Source organism: Theropithecus gelada, chromosome 7a (genome assembly GCF_003255815.1).
Source record: "Theropithecus gelada isolate Dixy chromosome 7a, Tgel_1.0, whole genome shotgun sequence".
Lineage (NCBI taxonomy): Eukaryota > Metazoa > Chordata > Mammalia > Primates > Cercopithecidae > Theropithecus > Theropithecus gelada.
In genome coordinates this window covers 54,492,268-54,514,726 of record NC_037674.1, presented here as the reverse complement: position 1 = coordinate 54,514,726, position 22,459 = coordinate 54,492,268, and the positions used below count along the sequence as shown (strand labels likewise).

Sequence of the window (22,459 nt, the reverse complement as noted above, 5' to 3'; positions counted from 1 at the left end):
CAGGCCCTGCTTCTGACCTACTGGATCAGCGTCTGCATTCTCAGGGAATTCCTGTGTACATCTAAGTTTCAGAAGCCCTGGTCAACAAGACCTAGAGAAGTGGCTCTCAAGGGGTAGCAAATGTGAAGCACAATTTTGCCCCCAGGGCACATCTGACAATGTCTGGAGACATTGTTCCGTGGGTGCTACTGGCATCTCATGGCTAGAAACCAGTATGCTGCTAAACATCCTACAAGGCACAGGACGCCCCCTCTCTGACAACAAAGAATTATCCAGTACAAAATTTCAGAGGTTGAGAAATCCTGACCTAGAGGAAAGAGTTTTGCCTAATTCCATATATATATATAGTTGACTGTAAAATAAAAATGAAAATAAAACCAGAGAAAAATAAAACCTAAAAGTTCATATCATCTTTTTTGTCAGAATTCAAATATTCATATTTAACTCCTATTTTTACTGGTAAAAGGCTATATTTTATAATCACACTTTGGAAGAGAAGAGCATGAAGTCACTGAATGAAACACAATAGGAGGGGCTGGACGTGGTGGCTCATGCCTGTAATCCTGGCACTTTGCGAGGCCAAGGTGGGTAGATCATTTGAGGCCAGGAGTTCAAGACCAGCCTGGCCAACATGGTGAAACCCTGTCTTTACTAAAATAAATAAATAAATAAATAAATAAATAAATAAGCTGGGTGTCGTGGTACACACCTGTAATCTCAGCTACTCGGGAGGCTGAGGCACAAGAATCGTTTGGACCCAGGAGCCAGAGGTTGCAGTGAGCCAAGATCACACCACTGCACTCCAGCCTGGGTGACAGAGCAAGACTCTGCCTCAGTAAAAATAATAAATAAATAAACATAGTAGGACAAACAACATCATGTTTCCTCAAAAGGAGAACAAAACATCTAAATTAACATTTTTCATCACAGAACAGAAAAGGATAATTTTAAATAATCCTTTCCATCATGTTGTCATTATAAAACTATACCCAGGCCAGGCGCAGTGGCCCACGCCTGTAATCCCAACACTTTGGGAGGTCGACGCAGGCAGATCACCAGAGGTCAGGAGTTCGAGACCAACCTGGCCAAAATGGAGAAACCTCATCTCTACTAAAAATACAAAAATTAGATCCCAGCTACTTGGGAGGCTGAGGCAGGAGAATCACTTGAACCCAGAGGCAGAGACTGCAGTGAGACGGGATCATGCCACTGCACTCCAGCCTGGGTGACAGAGCGAGACTCTGTCTCCAAAAAAAAAAAAAAAAACACTATACCCATGCTGTTCTGTGGAACAGATGGCTAAAGAAACAAATTCCAAACTTCTTGCAAAAACAATTCCAGGCCGGGCACAGTGGCTCACATCTGTAATTCCAGCACTTGGGAGCCCGAGGCAGGTGGGTCAGACTCTGTCTCAAAAAAAAAAAAAAAAAAAAAAAAAAAAAAAAAAAAATTCCAGTATTTAACAACTCTAACAGTAGACATGCTTGTTTAAGAGTGAACTTAAACTATCATCTGATAATTTAATTCCAATGCTTTGAGAAGAAAAATAATGCTATTAGAAAAAAATGTTCTGTACTGAAATTACTGAATTAAAACTTCAAGTCCTAATTATAAAAAATTACTTGCTAGATCTAATTTGTAGATTATAGGTTGAAAAAAATGCTATTTTTTATAAGCAAATTTTTATTTCAGAAACCCTCTGACGCCCAAGAATTAATGATCTGGGGCATTAATTCCTTTATATCAATGCTGATATTTTTCCTTTTTTATTTTTTTTTTATTATTATACTTTAAGTTCTGCATAACAAACAACATGCAGGTTTGTTACATATGTATACATGTGCCATGTTGGTGTGCTGCACCTGTTAACCCATCATTTACATTAGGTATATCTCCTAATGCTATGCCTCCCCATCACTACCCCACAACAGGCCCCCATGTGTGATGTTCGCCACCCTGTGTCCAAGTGTTCTCGTTGTTCAATTCCCACCTATGAGTGAGAACATGCGGTGTTTGGTTTTCTATCCTTGCGATAGTTTGCTCAGAATGATGGTTTCTAGCTTCATCCATGTTCCTACAAAGGACATGAACTCAACCTTAAAAAAAGCTATTCTTACAATTGACTGAAAACCTCAGAGTTCAGCCCATATGTTACATTAATAAATACAGGTACGGCCGGGCGCGGTGGCTCACGCCTGTAATCCCAACACTTTGGGAGGCCGAGGCGGGTGGATCACAAGGTCAGGAGATCAAGACCATCCTGGCTAACACAGTGAAACCCCGTCTCTACTAAAAAATACAAAAAATTAGCCAGGCGAGGTGGCGGGCGCCTGTAGTCCCAGCTGCTCGGGAGGCTGAGGCAGGAGAATGGCGGAGAATGGTGTGAACCCGGGAGGCGGCGCTTGCAGTGAGCCAAGATCATGCCACTGCACTCCAGTCTGGACCACAGAGCCAGACTCTGTCTCAAAAAATAAAATAAAATAAAATAAAAATAAATAAATAAATAAATACAGGTACATCTGCAATGTGTCAGGAAATACACAGACAAATGAAATCCTGCCCTCCAGTTGCTCAGTCTAGTTCATACAGCATATTTAGTATTTCTTGGAAATCAAAATAATTTTAAATTGCAAATTAAATTGTGTATAAAGTTTATGTAAGGACATACATAACAAAAGTAAAACTGACAGTCACTATGTGTGTACTTCTGTTAGCTTCTGAAAATGTTAATGAAAATGACTAAAGGTGAGAGGAAAAAAATCTTTGATAGCTCTCATTTTCTACGAATTATTTTATTTTCCTATTTTATTTTCAGCCACTACATATACTAATTAAGTTTCAACCATTTAAAATGTCACATAGCGTGCAGTCACAAAAAAGAATGAGTTCATGTCCTTTGCAGGGACACGGATGAAGCTGGAAACCATCATTCTCAGCAAACTAAGACAGGAACAGAAAACCAAACACCGCATGTTCTCACTCATAAGTGGGAGTTGAACAATGAGAATACATGGACACAGGGAGGGGAATATCATACACCGGGGTCTGCCGGGAGGTTGGGGGCAAGGGAAGGGAGAGCATTAGGACAAATACCTAATGGATGCAGGGCTTAAAACCTAGATGACAGGTTGATAGGTGCCGCAAGCCACCATGGTACATGTATACCTATGTAACAAACCCGCACGTTCTGCACATGTATCCCAGAACTTAAAGTAAAATTTTAAAATATTAAAAAAAATAAAATGTCACACAGCTAAGAAATATGACCATCAGCTTTAAAATGTCACATAGCTAAGAAATATAATTAGATAGTTAATGATTATCTAACTTCCATAATCACTGTCCCAATCACAGGTCAGTTTAAAATGCTTGTATTATCTTAATGTACTAGTTCATTATACTTTATTATACTTTAATTGTCTCCTGAGCTACTCTCCACAGCTCTGTGACTGTTCATCAGTCAAATAATGGCTGCTGGCTGTCTAGATATTCTCTTTACCTGGGGATTGGCTCACAGAAAACCATAGAGAAAGGTTACTATTAAGAACCTAAGACGAATATGAAAACAATAAATTGTAAAAATAAAGGTAATTATACTTGAACTTAAAAAACTTAAAGTTGACTTAAAAAACATCTACTACCACCCTTTCATTTTAAAGAGAGAGAAATAAAGAATTAGCAAGGTCAAGTAATACATCCAAGGAAACACAGACAGTGAGTGGCAGGTCTCCTATTTCCAGACAGTACTTTCAACCACCCACATGCAACGACAGCTGTACACAAATGCACATTAACAGTTAAGAGCAAGTGTGCAATTACATCATCCATTCAATATCACTTTGTTCTTCAAGATGATCACTTCTAAGAGCACACAGAATCTTACAATTTATGAGGTGGAAAGGGGAATCCTTTAATGGCCCCTCACCAAACAGATGGGGAAACTACTATCCAGAGAGGTAATACTGTTCCACTCCTTCCTTCTGCAAACCTTCACTGGGCTCCTACAGTAAGGTAGGTGTTGGGGATACAAAGATAAACAAGAATCACAGTTCTTAAGGAGCTCACGTGGAACAAGGAGGAAACATAAGTGCAATACAACCAGATGGTTATTATGAGAGAGATATTAACTAAGTGGGGCAGAAAGTAGGAACTAATCAATTTCACTTTGTTACTGAACACCATGCATGAAGGGAGATAGCTATTTACACTATTTAACGCTTGGCTACAGTGTTTTATATTAAAAGAAATGAAACAGATTTTTAAAGTTCAGTTTCATCAAAAGGGGTAGAGAACTACCATTTTCTCGAGTGTCAGACACTGTGCCTGGCATTTTATATGCATTATTTAATCCTCAAAAGAACTCTGAGAGGTAAGCACGGTTATCCCCCATTTCTTAAAGAAGGAAAAGAGCTGAGAGAAGTTTGTCCAGGCAGGATGCACCAGAGCCATAATTTAAATGCCTGGCTCCAACATCACATTCCTTTCTTTCTGTTTAACTCTCTCTGCCCAGGATTCTCTTAATTTGTTTAAATCACCCTCCATCTTATTTCTCTTCGGTCTACACTAAGCAATACATCCTGCAATGACTTATTCTAGTCTTATTACTTCCTAAAATCAGGAGCCACAGATTAAAAACCTTAACAAAGAAAGGCAAGAAAAGGTTCTTGCAATATTTCCCCTATTTAAGAAACTCACTCATAAAACCTGAAATACAGACGTAGTGAACTTCTGCAATCATATCTTGCTTAACGGATGCTTAGCTTTTCTATGTTTAGATCACACCATAGCTGCTCCACAAACGTATTTTTCTTCAAGGTACTGAGAGAACTGACTCTAAAACTTTCTCAGGCACTTGAAACATGTGGGACTACGCGATTTCTTTTGTTGTTTCCATTCCTGTCCAAAACCTCTTGAAAAACATCAGGCTGAAAAAAGCTGTGCTCTAAGGAGCTAGTGAGGAACTTTGGATGCAAACGATTAGCCCAGAAGCCAGGGAAGTCGGCCGCCTAGCCCGCTACAACACACACTTTTCATCTCCAGCGAAAGGGAAGGTTTTCAAATGCTGCGGTGGGTGGGGGACAGGAATTGGGGAAGAGGCGGGCAGGAGGTGGAAGATAAGTCCCAACCCCTAGAATAAAACCCAGAGTCTCTATATCCCGTGAATAGGCAACAAAGTGGTAAGCCTGGCTGCCACCACGACAGGAAAGACCTACTGGACAACAGCGGCATCTTTTACTGAAAAAGTTGTGTGGAAGTACACGCTAAGCCAGCCTCGTAGTCTCCAGCGATGCAGGTCGTGGAACAACAACGAAAACCCACCCAAGTGGCTTTTCTCTGCATTTAAATGAGCAAATCCGGGCATTTAAACTGAAACCTCACTCCAAGCCCCCAGGAGAAAAAAACCCACCTCGCCTCGCAACCAGGTTTTCCGGCGGCCGTGGCCTGGCGGCTTCTTGGGCACCGCGGTTGGGGGCCGGGCCAGTCCCCGCTCTGGCCCGCGGCCCCCCGCCCCGCCCCGCACCTCTGCCGCCCGGGCTTACCTCCCTGCGCGCCGCCCGCCGCGCCCGCCAGACCGCAGCACCCCGCGACCAGCTGGACCAAGAGCAGCAGGCGGAGCGCGCGGGGCCCAGACCCCCGCGCCGCCATCGCCCCTGGCCCGCGCGGGACCGCGGGCAGCCGCCTCTCGACCGCCGTGCGGGGAACGCGGACTCTTGGGGGATGGAGCACTGAGTGTGAGTCGTGAGAGAAAACGAGGGCAGACGCAGCAGAGGGGCCGCTCCGCTCCTCAGATCCCGCCGGGACAACAGCCTCAGCCCAGCAGCTTCAGGCGGGCTCGGGACGCGTGTAGAAGCTTGCGGCGCCTGACCCCGCCCAGAACCACCCCGGCCCCGCCCTTGTTTTCTCTTGCCCCGCCCAATCCCCGCCTTGTTCCTTCTGGCCCTGTCCGGTCTACTCATAGCCCCGCCTCCGATCCCCACCAGGACTTCCCCCCCCGGCCCCGCCTCTGGCCCAACCCTGTCTGCTCCTAGCTCCTCCTTTTCCAACCCTGGCCCCGCCCCATCGCCCTGGCCCCCGCCTCCAGGCCTTCCTTCTGGCAGGTGCGACCTGGAGCAGAGTTCCAGGAAGGCAAGGACTCTAGGGTGGCATCGCAGGCGCGTCCTTCTCTAACCACCGGGTGTCCTTGGCCAAGTCACTGCACACCTTAAGATAACAGCTATTCATTGATGTCTGCTCTGTGCTCAGCACCAAAAGGGAAGCAGAGGGACAGAATGCTCCCAGCTGACAGAAAATGTAAATAAAGTAATTCCGAGTTGTATCAGAGCTGCGAAGGAAACAAGCGGGAAGCTGGGGCAGAATCACAGTGGTGGGGGACTTGCTCCGGGCTGCAGAGTTCTCCATGGGCCCCGCTGCCCACTCAAGTCTTTCTCACCAGGAAGTACCAGTGGCAGCTTGACTGCCTTCTGGGGCCGTCGTGCCAGCCAAGGGGTCCCCACCAGGAGACCTGTGTTGTGGCCCAGCGAGGCAACCCTGGGCAAGTCACCTTCCTCTCTGGGCCTGTTTCCTCGTCTGGAAACGAGGAACCGAGGCAGATAAACTAGAGGACTCGGGAAGGTACAGCTCTGACACTCAAGCCATCCCCGGAAATGATATGCAGTCGCCTCAAACGTGGGCATCACCCTCCGTGTTGCCATCAATTAACATTTGTAAATATTAGTGACGCTATCTGCTACAGACACTTAGCAGCTCCAGTGGAGATTGGTGCTGACTGCTGGAAACCCGTCTCAAATCCCTCCAGACCCTGTATTTCATCCTCTCTGTCCATAATTGATTAGAGAGGTTCATTTGACTGAAGGGATTCAGGCGAATTATCTTTAAATTTCAGTGGCAGAGGGAGCCGCTGACTCTTCACAGTATGCTTTGTGGAGTTGACACCTCTAAGACTCACTGTGAGCAGAAATTTCACTCCAACCTCCAGACTAGTAAATCTGTGAAAAACTAAACCTGGTTGCAAAGAATCTAAACAGCAAAATTCAGTGAAGACGGTCCAACTTCTTAGGTCCAACTACAGCTAGAAAAATGGAAATTACATCCAATGGAGCCAATCTGTTTAAGCAGGACTTACAGAAAGGGGCCACAGAAAAGGAATGCACAAGACGTGGTTAACCCCAGTTAGGGTTAGTAATTAATTGTACTTCTGCACAGAAATGAAAGACAGTACCTATCATCTTTTCACTGCAAATTTATGTTTTACTCTGAAGAATTTATGGGACTTATAGGCACTTATGCAATTCATCCTAACAGTGTTTGGATGACTTTAAAGTGTTATTCTGCTTTTACAGCTAATTGATTTGAAACAGAGGAATTGAATAACTGCTGAAGGTCACAGTACCTGTCAGTGGCAAAACTGGAATGAAATGGTTGTTAGTGGAGCCACTGGAAGTATAATTGGAACTCCTAGATGTTATATCAATAATCATGAGAATGATGGTTATTTACATAATCTATGAAAAACACTATTAATTGTCGCTATTAAGTGAAAGGCAAAGCATGTCATTTGTAGGGCATTTTAAAATCCAAGCAAATAATCAGAATATAACGTCTACATCTTAGATGGTATTTCCAGGGGGATATGCCAATTTCTCATGTTTGCTGGATGTGGTGCTACACCTGATTCTGATAACAGACATCTTCACACTGCTAGGAGACATTAGCTGATCAAATGACAATGAAAATTGCTGCTGTTGCTGCAGCCACCGCCTACAAAGTTCCCCCAAAGTGGCCTCTATCTACCAACTTTCTGAGACTTAGCCAAAGGGACTATTACACAGTTCTTGCATCCCAGACACATTTTCCTCTGAAGATGGTGGAATTTTTATTACACTTTCCTGTCTTCACTTGTCCTTCCTTCTCCCCTTTTCTGAATATCTAAACCCACCCTTTCTTCAAGGCTCATTTCAAATGCCACTTGCCTTCTCTTTATCTATTTCTCTATAATTATGTTCTCTACTAGATAATGGGTTTCTCAGTCTAGCGGCTATGTTTTTGTTTTTGTTTTTTTTTTCCTAGTAGAGACAGGATTTTACTCTTGCCCAGGCTGGAGTGTGTAGCAGTGTGATGATAGCTCACTGCAGCCTCAACCTCCTGGGCTCAAACTCAAGGGTTCCTTCCTCCCCAGCCTATCAAGTAGCTGGGATTACAGGTGTGCACCACTACAACCAGCTAATTTTTTTAGTTTTGATTTTTTTTTGTTTGTTTCTTTGGTTTTCTTTGGTAGAGACAAGGTCTAACTATGTCGTCTGGGCTTGTCTGAAACTCCCAGGCTCAAGAGATCCTCCCACCTCAGCCTCCCAAAGTGCTGGGATTAGGAGTGTGAACCACCATACCCAGCGGGGCTATGTCTTATTCACCTTTACAATACCCACTGGCCAGTCAGTACCTTGTCATAGAAAGTAGAATTTAATAATTAAATTAACACTGCTAAGTAAGGGGACTGTAAGAAGTTAAACACTGTTTAATATGCTAGTTCATTTAATCTCAATATTATAGGAGTAGTACTTTTATTATCCTTGTTTTGGCCAACTCCTTCTCAGTTCTCTTGGCAGGTTCCTCCTCTTTGACCCAGGCTTTGCCTGTTGGAAATTCCAGAGGCTCACATCTGGGACCTATTCTCCTGTCTCTGTAAACTTCCTCCCTCAGTGATCTTATCCATTTCCCTGGCTGTAAATACCATCCATACATTGATGATGATCAGATTCATACGCAGATAAGTGCTGATCTCGCCTCTGAGCTCCAGTGTATTTGACTATGTACTTTACATTATAGTCACTTAGATATGTCGCTTAAGATGTCCCCAAACCATGTTATCCTCTTAGCCTTCCCATCTCAATCAATGCTACCACCATCTGACTAATTACTCAAGCTAGAAAACTGGAAGTCATCCTTAGTTCCTCCCTCTACTTCACCCACCAAGTCTAATTCAACCCTAAGTGCTATTTACCTGGAATTTATTTATTTATTTACTTATTTTATTTTTAAGAAGGAGTTTCACTCTTGTTGCCCAGACTGGAGTACAATGGTGCGATCTCAGCTCACTGCAACCTCTGCCTCCCGGGTTCAAGTGATTCTCCTGCCTCAGCCTCCCAAGTAGCTGAGATTACAGGCATGCGCCGTCAGGCCCAGCTAATTTTGTATTTTTAGTAGAGATGGTGTTTCACCATGTTGGTCAGGCTGGTCTGGAACTCCAGGTGATCCACCCGCCTCGGCCTCCCAAGGTGCTGCGATTACAGGCATGAGCCACCGCACCTGGCCAGCCTTGAATTTATTTTGAATCCATCTCCTGTATCTCCTTTCCACTCCTACTTTATTCAAATGCATCTCTATCTTAGACTCCTGCCCCAGCCTCTCTCTGGGTCTCCTTCCCTGGATCCTCCAACACACTCTGCAGATGGCAGCCCGAGTGATTGTCTTCAAACGGAAACAAAATCCCAAGTCCTTGTCATGATTTTTAGAGGCCCCCCGCCCCCCGCTATGCTCACAAACTCCGCGTCACACCCCTCCCCTTTGCAAACTAAATTCCAGCCACATGGGTCCCTTCAGGACAGGAACCACCAAGCCCAGTCCTGCTCTAGGGCCTTCACACATGCTGTTCCTCTGCCTGGACTAATCTCTCCCCACCCCTCCTCCTCCTCTGCTTTGCCTAACTCCTACTCCTCCTCTAGCACTGGGCTTATTGTCACTTCTTGTATGAAAGCAATCTCTCGGCCGGGCGCGGTGGCTCAAGCCTGTAATCCCAGCACTTTGGGAGGCCGAGACGGGCGGATCACGAGGTCAGGAGATCGAGACCATCCTGGCTAATGCAGTGAAACCCCGTCTCTACTAAAAATACAAAAAAAAAAAAGAAAAAAAAAAAAAAAGAAAGCAATCTCTCTAACTAAGTTGGGTCCTGTACTCCCTCTGCTCGTTGCTTTCACTGAATATATGAATCCTAACTGGTTTTCCCAAGATCTCAGAGCTAGCAAGCTAGAAAATAGTGGGCAGGGATTCAAATCCAGGTGACCTGACTTCAAACACTTAACCATTCACTAAACTAAAGTTAATCTCTTTAAGCCCCATTACTAATTTTTAAACAGTGCCATAAAACCTGCCTCACAGAATATAAAGTTAATAAAGTCCTTAGCACAGTGCTTGAGTATGCAATAGATGCTAGCTATTATTATTTATGTAGCAATTATTCTCTGACGTACTTTCATACTTACAAAACCCTTAAGTAAAGGGCAGTTGGTGCTTTGGAGTTAAAAAGAGAGTGCATGGAAAGGGAATTCGGAGGCCAAATAAATAGCGGAAATCAAAAATAAACATTGTCATCTGTTAGTGGTATGGCCTAATGAGTTGTCTTTTATATCAATGTTGTTCACTTTTCTTTTTTATAATGGGGTCAACTGAGCTAAATTCAGAGCTAGTCAGCTTCTCTGAATCTTCCATTCAGCACTTCTATTATGGCTGGGTGATAAATTCTGCTGTGAGCCTTTAAGATGAAAGCCAAACTGAAAAGTTAATTAAAGATAAAAATGGATGCTGTCAATTTTACTGCTGAAATTAAATTCATTTTCACAGATTAAATGAAAAAAGCAAGTATTGATGTGATATTAAAATTCAACCCTTCATAAGAAACAATATAAGAAGAAAAGCTCTCTTTAAAGGGCTATTTCAATGACCACAATCAAAACGTAAAAGTACAGACATATTTTAATGTGGAGAGCTTTAAAAAAGAAAATCAATTGGCCACATTTTTATTAGATTGTAATAACTAAATAGTAATGCATAAAATCAAATATCACAAAAACATAAGCCATATATAAAACTAAACCTTCTCAACAGAATTTAATAATAGCATATATATATATAAAACACAATGTGACAGGTTCAATTACCTACATTCAAGAAAAATGCATGTTAACAAGGAAATGGCAATTCAGCTACCAAACTTTTTTTCTTTTTTTTTTTTTTTTTTTTGAGATGGAGTTTCAGTCTTGTTGCCTAGGCTGGAGTGCAAAGGCGCGATCTCGGCTCACTGCAACCTCTACCCCCCAGGTTCAAGTGATTCTCCTTCCTCAGCCTCCCAAGTAGCTAGGATTACAAGCATGCCTCACCACGTCTGGCTAATTTTGTTTGTTTAGTAGAGATGTTTCACCATGTTGGCCAAGCTGGTTTCGAATTCCTGACCTCAGGTGATCCGCCCCCTTGGCCTCCCAAAGTACTGGGATTACAGGCATGGGCCACCACACCTGGCCTACAAAACATTCTTGTTAAAAATGAAGATACTAGGCTGGGTGCAGTGGCTCATGCCTGTAATCCCAGCACTTTGGGAGGTTGAGGTGGGCGAATCACAAGGTCAGGAGTTCAAGAGCAGCCTGGACAATACGGTGAAACCCTGTCTCTACTGAAAATACAAAAAATTAGCTGGGTGTAATGCCAGGAGCCTGTAATCCCAGCTACTCAGGAGGCTGAGGCAGGAGAATCGCTTGAACCCAGGAGGCAGAGGTTGCAATAAACCGAGATCCCATCACTGCACTCCAGCCCTGGCAACAGAGTGAGACTCTGTCTCAAAAAAAAAAAAATGAAGATACTGTTTTTCACTTTTAAGAAAGTACAATACAATATCCCATGTGCCCTAAATGTTGAAAGCTTTTAAATCTGGGAATGATGAATTACGTTATAAAATAATTTTTCTTTTTAAGACAAATATGAATTTCCATAAAGTCCTAGAGTAAAGTAATAATTTTTAATATGCAAAAGTTCACCATTTGTCTACTAAATAAAGACACCTTATTAGGAATATGTAAATGTGTGTAATATAAATACATATTGTCTGTTCTCCATAGATGGTATACTATTATAAATGTTAAAATGAAACTTATACTTTTAATTTGATATCTACAAGACACAATTACAAATATTCAATTCTGTGCAAAAGGTAGCATTGGAATATTTTTCTAATATCAAATATCTAGCCTCTGTCTCTCCCTCAGGCTTTCTATTCTGGACATGAAAGGTATTTATAGACACTGCTATGTATACCTGAAGTGAATCCAAAGTACAAATTATACTGCAGGTTTAGACCACAAATGTTCCAGATATTTGTGGCTATAGACCAGGAGAACTGTCATCTTAGAATTTAATGTATCGGGCCGGGCGCGGTGGCTCAAGCCTGTAATCCCAGCACTTTGGGAGGCCGAGGCGGGCGGATCACAAGGTCAGGAGATCGAGACCATCCTGGCTAACACGGTGAAACCCCGTCTCTACTAAAAATACAAAAAATTAGCCGGGCGCGGTGGTGGGCGCCTGTAGTCCCAGCTACTAAGGAGGCTGAGGCAGGAGAATGGCGTAAACCTGGGAGGCGGAGCTTTCAGTGAGCCGAAATTGCGCCACTGCACTCCAGCCTGGGGCACAGAGCGAGACTCCGTCTCAAAAAAAAAAAAAAAAAGAATTTAATGTATCGATTGCCAAATTATTTGTTCCCAGATTAACTCTCCTTCAGTCAAGAGATATTATGAAGTTCTGATCCTCAAAAGCACAAAAAAATCCAAAATTTAATATATTTCATTTCCATGTGTAATCTGTAAACTGCCATATATTGCTTTTAGGGAAGTGATGGTAAAATGAAAATAGAGCTGCTTCTCTGATACGGTTTAGAATCTCTGCTTTAAGGCCGGGCGCGGTGGCTCACGCCTGTAATCCCAACACTTTGGGAGGCCGAGGCGGGCGGATCACAAGGTCAGGAGTTCGAGACCACGGTGAAACCCCGTCTCTACTAAAAATACAAATAAATTAGCCGGGCGCAGTGGCGGGCGCCTGTAGTCCCAGCTACTTGGGAGGCTGAGGCAGGAGAATGCCAGGAACCCGGCAGGCGGAGCTTGCAGTGAGCCGAGATCGCGCCACTGCACTCCAGCCAGGGGAACAGAGCGAGACTCCGTCTCAAAAAAAAAAAAAAAAAAGAATCTCTGCTTTAATTATCGTCTCTTCTAATTTATTTAGCAAGGGTTCACTTTCTCATCTAGCTTCATTTCCCGTGGAATACTAATTGACATCAAGGTTTCCGTATGGATAAAAAACAAGACCAGATGAGCAACCTCTCAGCAATACAAAAAGCTCCTTCTGAAGATTAGAGTTATGCATGGCATTGATTGTTCCAGGGAATTGATTATCTTTAATCTAATTCTAAGCCACCTGATCCAAATCTCTTAAAAGTGGAAATCATTTGGTAATTCCCAGTTCCACAGCTGTCTCACACAGAACACAATTTTTCCTTGCTCTTTTAGAACATGTCTGATTAATTTTAGGTGTTTTAAATTTTTTGAAAACTGAAGAATACTTGAAGTCACCTATATGGAAAAGAATATTTTGATCCTTGATTATATCTGATCTTCTCAGTCATTGGTGAACCAGAATTGAAACTGTCTGTGTTCTTAACACACACATGATCTCTTCAATGCTCTATGGGATAACAGATTGGGAAATACAGAGAGCTTTTGGCATATTGGGCATCGCACAGCCTTTGATTTGATAAACATGAGTTTGAATCTTTGCTGTCACTCCCAGCTATTCATTCATTCATTCAACGAATATTTAAGAAACAACTAATGTATATGCCAAATTCTAGGAATGATTTAGTGAACATGATAGTTAATGTCCCTGCATTCTTGGAAAGTACTGCCTCGGGAAGGAACTCAAACAATAAACAAGTAAACAAAGCTGGGTGGGAAGGAACTCAAACAATAAACAAGTAAACAAAGCTGGAGGCGGTGGCTCACGCCTATCATCCCAGCACTTTGGGAAGCTGAGGTGGGAGGATTGTTTAAGGCCAGGGGTTCCAGACCAGCCTGGGCAACATCAAGAACCCCCTTATCTCTATTAAATAAAATAAAATAAGGTAAAATAAAATAGCCAGGTGTGGTGGTGTGCACCTGTTGTCCTAGCTACTTGTGAGGCTGAAGTGGGAGGGTCCCTTGAGCACAGGAGTTCACTGAGCTATGATCATGCCTGCTGCTGCACCCTAGCCTGGGCAACAGAGTGAGACCTTGTCTTTAAAAAAACAAACCTTGGTTGGGCGCAGTGGCTCATGCCTGTAATCCCAGCACTTTGGGAGGCTGGGGTGGGTGGATCACCTGAAGTCAGGAGTTCAAGACCAGCCTGGCTAACATGGTGAAACCCCATCTCTACTAAAAATATAAAAATTAGCTTGGTGTGATGGCACATGCCTGTAATCCCAACTACTTGGGAGGCTGAGGCAGGAGAATCGCTTGAACCCAGGAGGTGGAGATTATAGTGAGCAGAGAGTGCGCCATTGCACTCCAGCCCTGGTGACAAGAGCAAAACACCATCTCAAAAATAAAAATAAAAATAAGCTTTGTCTTTAAAAAGAAACAACATAAGACCTTGTCTTTAAAAAAAAATAACAAAAAACAAGCAAGATAATTTCAGAATTTGATAAGAACAATTGAGGAGTGCTTGGCGCAGTAGCTCATGCCTGTAATCCCAGCACTTTGGGAGGCCTAGGCAGGTAAATCACGAAGTCAGGAGATGGAGACCATCCTGGCCAATATGGTGAAACCCCGTCTCTACTAAAAATACAAAAAATAGCTGGGTGTGGTGGCGCACGCCTGTAATCCCAGCTACCCGGGAGGCTGAGATTGCAGTGAACCAAGATTGTGCCACTGCACTCCAGACTGGCCTGGCAACCGAGTGTAACTCTGTCAAAAAAAAAAAAAAAAAAAAAAAAAAAAAAACTATTGAGGGATAAAATTGATGCAGTAGTGGGTAGGGACTTTTACTTTAGATCGAGTGGTCAGGAAATGCCTTCCTGACAAGGTAACCTGAGTTAGGACAGAAGATGGAGAAAGTGGCAGTCGTGCAGGATGGAGGGAAGAGCATTCCAGATAGGGGGGTGATCTAGCTAAAGACACTTAGGTAGAAAAGAGCTTGCTACGGCTAGGCACAGTAGCTCATGCCTGTAATCTCAGCACTTTGGGAGGCCAAGGCAGGAGGATCGCTTGAGCTCAGGAGTTCGCCAGCCTGGGCAACATAGTGAGACCTCATCTCTACTAAAAATAAAAATTATCTGAGCGTGGTAGTGCACACCTGTGGTCCTAGCTACATGGGAGGCTGAGATGGGAGTATCACTTGAACCCAGGAGGTTGAGGCTGCAGTGAACTATGATGGCACCACAGCTGTGGTGACAGAGAGAGAACCTGTCTTAAAAAAAAAAAAAAAAAGAACGAAATTTGTGTGAGGGAGGGGCAGAGAGGAATCAGGTACAGATTCTCAACAAGATAGGGGGACAATGGAAAACAGGGGCTAATTCCGGTTTATATTGAAGATTATACTATTTGGGCAGGTGGGAAGGAGTTCTGTTTAAGCAAAGAATATGACAATACAAGCCAGGTGTGTTGGCACGTGCCTGTAGTCCCAGCTACTGGGGAGGCTGAAAAGGGAGGATCACTTGAGCCCAGGAGTTCAAGTCAAGCCTCAGCCTGGGCAACATAGCAAAACCCCATCTCTACAAACAGAAAAAGAATAGGATAGTACAAATGTGAAATTGGGTGTGAAATTGGTTATTTACTTAGAGCAAAAAAAATTTCAACAAATTACATTATTTGTTGGACCACAACACTCAAAGCCAGAACAAATTTTTTAAAAGATGACAAACATCACAGTAACTAGAAAATGATAGTTTGACTATCAGTCTGACATCCTATAGTACTTTTCCCACTTCCTGTTTTGGTATTGATGAGAACTGAATCCTTAGCTTATAATTTTATACATCTGGAGACCGGAAGTGTTTATCATAGATTAGCTTCTGACTCCATAGATTTCAAGCCTTGTTTCTCTCTCCAGTATTCATAAACTTCCAATGATGGGCACCATAGAAGACGTAGTTCACGTGGTGACACAACCTCTGCCCCTGTATCTTCTTGTCATGATGCCAGGTGAGTTGGCACAATGGTGGTAGGAAACATCCCGAAGCCATTTCTACACTGGAATGGTTAACAATAAGCTCACTATCCATGAAAGTGACTGTGAATTAACATATTCCATTACACCCATGTCCACTCCAATGTCTTCCAAAAGGAGGAGAAATTTGTGCAGAAACAAACAGTAGTGCTTCTCAATTGCTGTTAAAAGATATTTTGCGGCCAGGCGCAGTAGCTCACTCCTGTAATCCTAGCACTTTGGGAGGCCAAGACAGGCAGATTGCCTGACTTCATGAGTTCGAGACCAGCCCAGGCAACATGGTGAAACCCCGTCTCTATTAAAATACAAAAAAAATTAGCTTCGCATGGTGGCATGCGCCTATAATCCCAGCTACTCGGGAGGCTGAAGCAGGAGAATTGGTTGAACCCAGGAGGTGGAGATTGCAGTGAGCCAAGATCGTGCCACTGTACTCCAGCCTGGGCGACAGAGTGAGACTCTGTCTCTGAAAAGAAAAAAAAAAAAAGGTATTTTGCGTATGAGCATAAGAATACATTATTAGGGTCCTTCCCAGAGCCTAGGAAGGAGCCATGCAAATGAAGACTTGAATCTTAAGCTGCATTAGCTTCACAGTAAACTGGGGAAGTTCTCTGATGGGAAACTTATGTGAGGTTTAAGACATGTGTTCATGTGCTTCGACTGACATATTAAGAAGATCCCTCTAGCAGTGAAGGAGAGAATAGGTTGGAGGGGAACAAGCATGGGCAGCTATTATAGAAGTCCAGGCAAGGGAATGATAGTGATGGCTTGCATGGAATGATAGCACTGGAGTTGTGTGACTTGACACAAATTACTCACCTTTTCTGATCTTTGGTTTCCTCAGCTACACTATAGAGAGATTGCCTCTAAGTCACTGAGCACAGAGTAGGCCCTCAAGGGTTTACAAGGTTGTTGTGAGAATTAGCACTAACATTTATAATGTAGCTGACACTTACTGTTTATTCAACAAATGATAGCTTCTACTCTGCTGTAAAGAGAAACAGGGCTTTCTAAGGCTGCAAAATACTTGGGTGCGGTGGCTCTCGCCTGTAATCGCAGCACTTTGGGAGGCTGAGGTGGGTGGATCACTTGAGGTCAGAAGTTCGAGACCAGCCTGGCCAAAATGGTGAAACCCCATCTCTACTAAACATACAAAATTAGCCAGGCGTGGTGGTGCGCATCTGTAATGCCAGTTATTCAGGAGGCTGAGGCAGGAGAATGACTTGAACCTGGGAGGTGGAGGTTGCAGTGAGCCACGATGGTGCCACTGCACTCTAGCCTGGGCAAAAGAGTGAGACTTCATCTCAAAAAAAGGAAAAAGAAAAGAAAGGCAATTAGAAGGAAAAGTATTTTTACATTTCTCCATTAAGAGTATTTTTAGGCTGGGCGTGGTGGTGGCTCGTGCCTGTAATCCCAGCACTTTGGGAGGCCGAGGCGGATGGATCACTTGAGGCCAGGAGTTTGAAACCAGCCTGGCCAACATGGTAAAACCCCCTGTCTGCTAAAAATTAAAAAAACAACAGCTGGGCATGGTGGCAGGTGCCTGTAATCCCAGATACTTTGGAGGCTGAAGCAGGAGAATTGCGTGAACCTGGGAGGTTGCAGTGAGCCGAGATTGTGCCACTGCACTCCAGCCTGGGTGACAGAGCAAGACTCCATCTCCAAAGAAAACAAAATAAAACAGTCTTTTAAAATAGTTTGCCTATAATTTGCTGAAGGTTACCGGTATACTCATTCAGTATCTAAACTGGGCCAATGAGATAAGTTAATAGTGGCTAACTCTGGGCAAGATATTATGGGTGATTTTTATTGTATTCACTGTGTGTTTTCCAAAGTGATCATGCATTGCTTTCCTAATCAGAGAAAGTAAGTTATTAGGTTGTTCAGGACTCAGAAGACAATTTACCCTGGATTCTCCCATTCCATGTGATTCCTAATTTTTCAGAGGTTATTACATAAAGCTCTTAGGTACAGAATCAAAGACTTGGCCTCTCTAGTGTTAAGTATAAAGAAACTTAGAGAAAACATTCTTCCTGCCAAGATGAAAGGAAGTGAAAATCCTCTCCAACTGTGAGACCTACTTCTATAACTAACAGATTCATATACATTTACTCAAATAGTCAACCCATTTCCCATTTCTATTGGGTTCTTATAGGAGAAAATAGGGCAAAGTAGATTTTTTTAAAAATCCATATCACTAATGTTAATGTACGGCATAAAGATGGATTTTAAAATAAACCAAAAATTCTACTTCAAGGTGTATACTCAAAATAAATGAAAACGTGTGTCCACACAAAAAACTTGTACATGGGTGTACATATCAGCATTACTCTTAAGAGTAGAAATAACTCATATTTTTGCCAATAAGTAGATAAACAAAATGTAGTATAACCATACAATGGAAAAAAAATACATCTCTGCTTTTTTTCTCTAATCTAGTACACAAATTACTAATGCATACTACAACATATATAAACCTTGAAAACATTACACTAAGTGAAAGAAGCCAGACACAAAGGACCACATAGTGTATGATTCCATTTACATGAAATGTCCATAATAGGCAAATCCGTAGACACAGTAAGAAGATGAGTGGTTGCCTAGGACTGGGCAGTGATTTGAGGGTCATGGCTAAGAAGTATGTGGAGTTTTATATTTGGGGTGATGAAAATGTTCTAAATTGATTGTGGTGCTGGTTGCACAATTCTGGGAGTATACAAAAAACGACTGAAATGTATGCTTTAAATGGGCGAATTGTATGGTATGTGAACTGTATCTCAGTAAGGCTGTTACCAAAAAATAACAAAAATAAATGGAGAAAGGTAAATAACTATCATTTCATGTAATTCTGAATTCACTCAAGAATGGAAAATTCCCAAGTAGTCTGAACAATTGAATTAAAGTTTCATGATTAATTTAAATACTGCTTTTAAAAATAGATTAACAATTATATTTTGCAAATTGTGTATTATAAAGATGATTACACCACAAATTTACTAGAATAACGTTGATGTACTTTGGCATGGGGAATATTTTTATGTGCATTGTACTAACAAGAACTTGAAATGATAGCTTTGTTTACATAAACACAAAACAACCCTTCGGTACATTAGCATCAAAAACAAAATAAAAATGCAAATGCTACAATGAAAAAAATGTAACACAGATGACAAACAACTATTTTAAAAGAGCTCACAAATGAATTTTTAGAAAGTTAAATTCTCTGATAGAAATTGGGAAAAAAGATGATCAGACAGTGCACACAAGAATACAAATGAATAATATCTGGAAGAAGAAGGGGAAAAAAGCATTTGACATGGGTTTACCCTGATGTGTGATATGCAATGTTGTTTATAGAATTCTTCCCTACTAGGAATATTAACTCTAATTGGTTTCATGTGATAACAATAGTAACAAAAAAGACATTAGGAAATTTTTTTTTTTTTTTTGAGATGGAGTCTCGCTCTGTAGCCCGGGCTGGAGTGCAGTGGCCGGATCTCAGCTCACTGCAAGCTCCGCCTCCCGGGTTCACGCCATTCTCCTGCCTCAGCCTCCCGAGTAGCTGGGACTACAGGCGCCCGCCACCTCGCCCGGCTAGTTTTTTGTATTTTTTAGTAGAGATGGGGTTTCACGGTGTTCGCCAGGATGGTCTCGATCTCCTGACCTCGTGATCCGCCCATCTCGGCCTCCCAAAGTGCTGGGATTACAGGCTTGAGCCACCGCGCCCGGCCGACATTAGGAAATTTTAAGAGTCGTTCATCGTGTTCACTGAGTACTTTTTTAGATCAGATTGTGACTACTTGAATTTGACGCCCTTGTCATCCCTTTCTTTTTCTCTCTCCTCTGTCACTCCATGGCAGCTTCCCTTCCTCTCTGTTCCCTTTGCTACAGTCTTACACCGTCATCTTTCCTTGCCTATTTCAGTAGCCTCCTAACTCACTGTCTCTTCCCACCTAGTCCATCTTCTGGGCTCCCAGAATCATTGTTCTAAACGAGTCAGAGTAATTGTTTTTCTTATTCACTAAAAAATCTCAGCTGCCTCTGCATTGCATACAGCACAGACTTCAAGACCTGCAAAGCTGTCTTCTCATCCTAGTGTACATTTCCAACCTCGTCTCTTATTTCCCCAGTAAGTTGTGCTCTAGCTCTGCTTAGCTACTGTGAAGTTTTCCCATTACCAAGCCTATGCACGTGCGGTTCCTTCTGCCTTTACTCCCTACCCTTCAGCACACAGTTACCTGGAGTCTAGCACTCCTCCACAATATTAAGTTGTTGATTATCCACTTTTCCTGCAAGACTGCAAGAGCCGAGAACATGTCTTATCCATGTATCCCCACCACCTAAAATTATCAGGAACATGGTAAGTGTCCAATGAAGAAATGAATCAACTTTCTGGTTTTGTTTTTCAGAGTATGGAATATTTTTGCACTGCTAAAACAAACACTCTCATGAAACTTTCAAAGTGCTAGACTGTACAAATTCCAGAGTCTTCCTTTATTTTCTGATTAAGAAAAAACACCAGAAGTAAAATTATACATAGGAGTACATGATTTTTTTACACGATTTATTTTTAAAAGCATGATTTGAAAGCTCGCCAAAATGAAATCAACTTGACTTTGATTTTAAAGTTTTGACTCAAGATTTAAAACTTAGCTGTCTTTGGTTTCTACTTATTTATATCAAGGTGCTTCTGAGCTGGTAGGGTCCCTGTGAAAACCCATGAGTTTTGCCCACATGAATGAGATGCTTGCTATTAGTGATGGGCCCCTGTTCAGATGTGTATTGATTGCTAAGCCGACATTTGGGATGCATCAGGCAACACTCTGGAAACCAACAGCCCTGCAACTCGGGTTAAAAATATGCCACAGAGCAGAGGAAAGTCGGGCTAGTGTGAGAATCTAGACTAGGTAGGCAAACCCTATAGCAGGGAAAAAAACTCAGTTACAGAGTGGCCTTCGCCTCACCTCCTATCTTTTGCTTTTCCCTGTGGTATGAACTTATTTCAACAAAAGGATGAATACATTGAAATTTGCCTGTTGTTAGGGTCAAATTCTGAAGACTTTCCTAATGTGGTGGCAAACTATACCAGCCTCTCTTATCCACTATTGCCTTTGAAGAAGTTGTCCTAGCTTTAGGCAAGTGTTGAAGGGATAGTCAGAATACAGAAAATCCACCAGTGCTATTGATCTGGATGGAAAGTGGGTATTTTTTAGGATTTCACACCAGCATATCCAGGGCATTTATTCATTCATCAGTATTTATTTGTTGCCTAACATGTGCCAGTTTCTGTTCTAGGTACTGAGACACAACTATTGAATGAAAACAAAGTACTGCTCTGGAAGCCTGTATTCCAGTGGAGAGAGACAATAAACAAATACACCAGTTGGTGATGAGTGCTATGGAGAAAAAATCAACAGGGTATGTATGGGGAATAGAAAATGTTAAGTGTGCAGGGGAAAAAAATTGCTCCTTCACAGAAGTACCCCAAAAAAGGTGACATTCAAGCAGAGACCTGGAGATGAGGGAGTGGGTGATAGATACCCAGGAAGAGCATTCTCAAGGCAGAAGGATTGGCAAGTGATGTGAGGGGCGCTTGGCACATTCAGGGCTGTGATGTCAGCACTTTGGGAGGTTGAGGCAGGAGGATCACTTGAGTCCGGGAGTTTGAGACTGGCACGGGAAACATGGTGAGACCTTCCCTGCTTGCTGTCTCTACGAAAAAAAAGTTTAGTGTTGTTCCTAAGCATAAGAGGGCTGTGATGTTAACACTTTGGGAGGTCAAGGCAGGAAGATGGTTTGAGCCTGCAGTGAAATATAATCACACCACTGCACTCCAGCCTGGGTGACAGAGCAAGACCCAGTCTCAAAAAACAAAACAAAACTAAAACATTCAGGTAAAGAGCTGTTGGCTGAGTTCTATGTTAATGAATCCACAATATACATTTAAAAAGGTGTCTTTAAGTAGAAACACACAAAAAACAGGTTATGTACTGATCAGTTGGTAAAAATGTGACCAGTGGCTTGTAGGACCCTAACCCAGTACTTCCCCTAGGTGCAAGAGTTCAGTTATTTAGTTTTAGCAGTGAATTTAGAATATAATTACCAAAAATAACAAGAACCAGCTGTACAGAGTAACGGAATAATTTAGAAGTTCAAAAAAGTACTGCAAATAGGGCTTGGAAATACCTTAGCCAATAGAGAAAACTGCAGGGAGCTGCATTAAGAAAATCTACAATGAGGAATTAGACTGTAATCCCATATTTGATTGACAACAGCTGAGAGAAGGGTAAAGAATGGCTCAATGCACGGGTCTCATTCTGGCTGATGGAAATCACCTGGAGTTTAAGCTATGTTACTATCTGGGTTCCACCACAGCTTGAGTTAATTGATATCGCATGCTTACAAGTTGCAAAAGCTTCCCAGGTGATTCTAATATGCAACAAAACCTTCT

At 42.4% G+C, this 22,459-nt stretch overlaps 1 protein-coding gene across 2 annotated transcripts in view; it reads right to left on the bottom strand.

Moving 5' to 3' along the window:
* CHRNA5 (cholinergic receptor nicotinic alpha 5 subunit) overlaps positions 1 to 5,846 on the bottom strand; it is a 29,621-nt gene extending 23,775 nt beyond the window's left edge. For both annotated transcript variants that reach the window (XM_025389998.1, XM_025389997.1), the window contains exon 1: positions 5,541 to 5,846. In XM_025389998.1, the coding sequence (XP_025245783.1) occupies positions 5,541 to 5,646 (106 nt within the window). In that variant the 5' untranslated portion in view covers positions 5,647 to 5,846. The remainder of the gene's footprint in view (positions 1 to 5,540) is intronic.
* Positions 5,847 to 22,459: the final 16,613 nt, after the last annotated feature.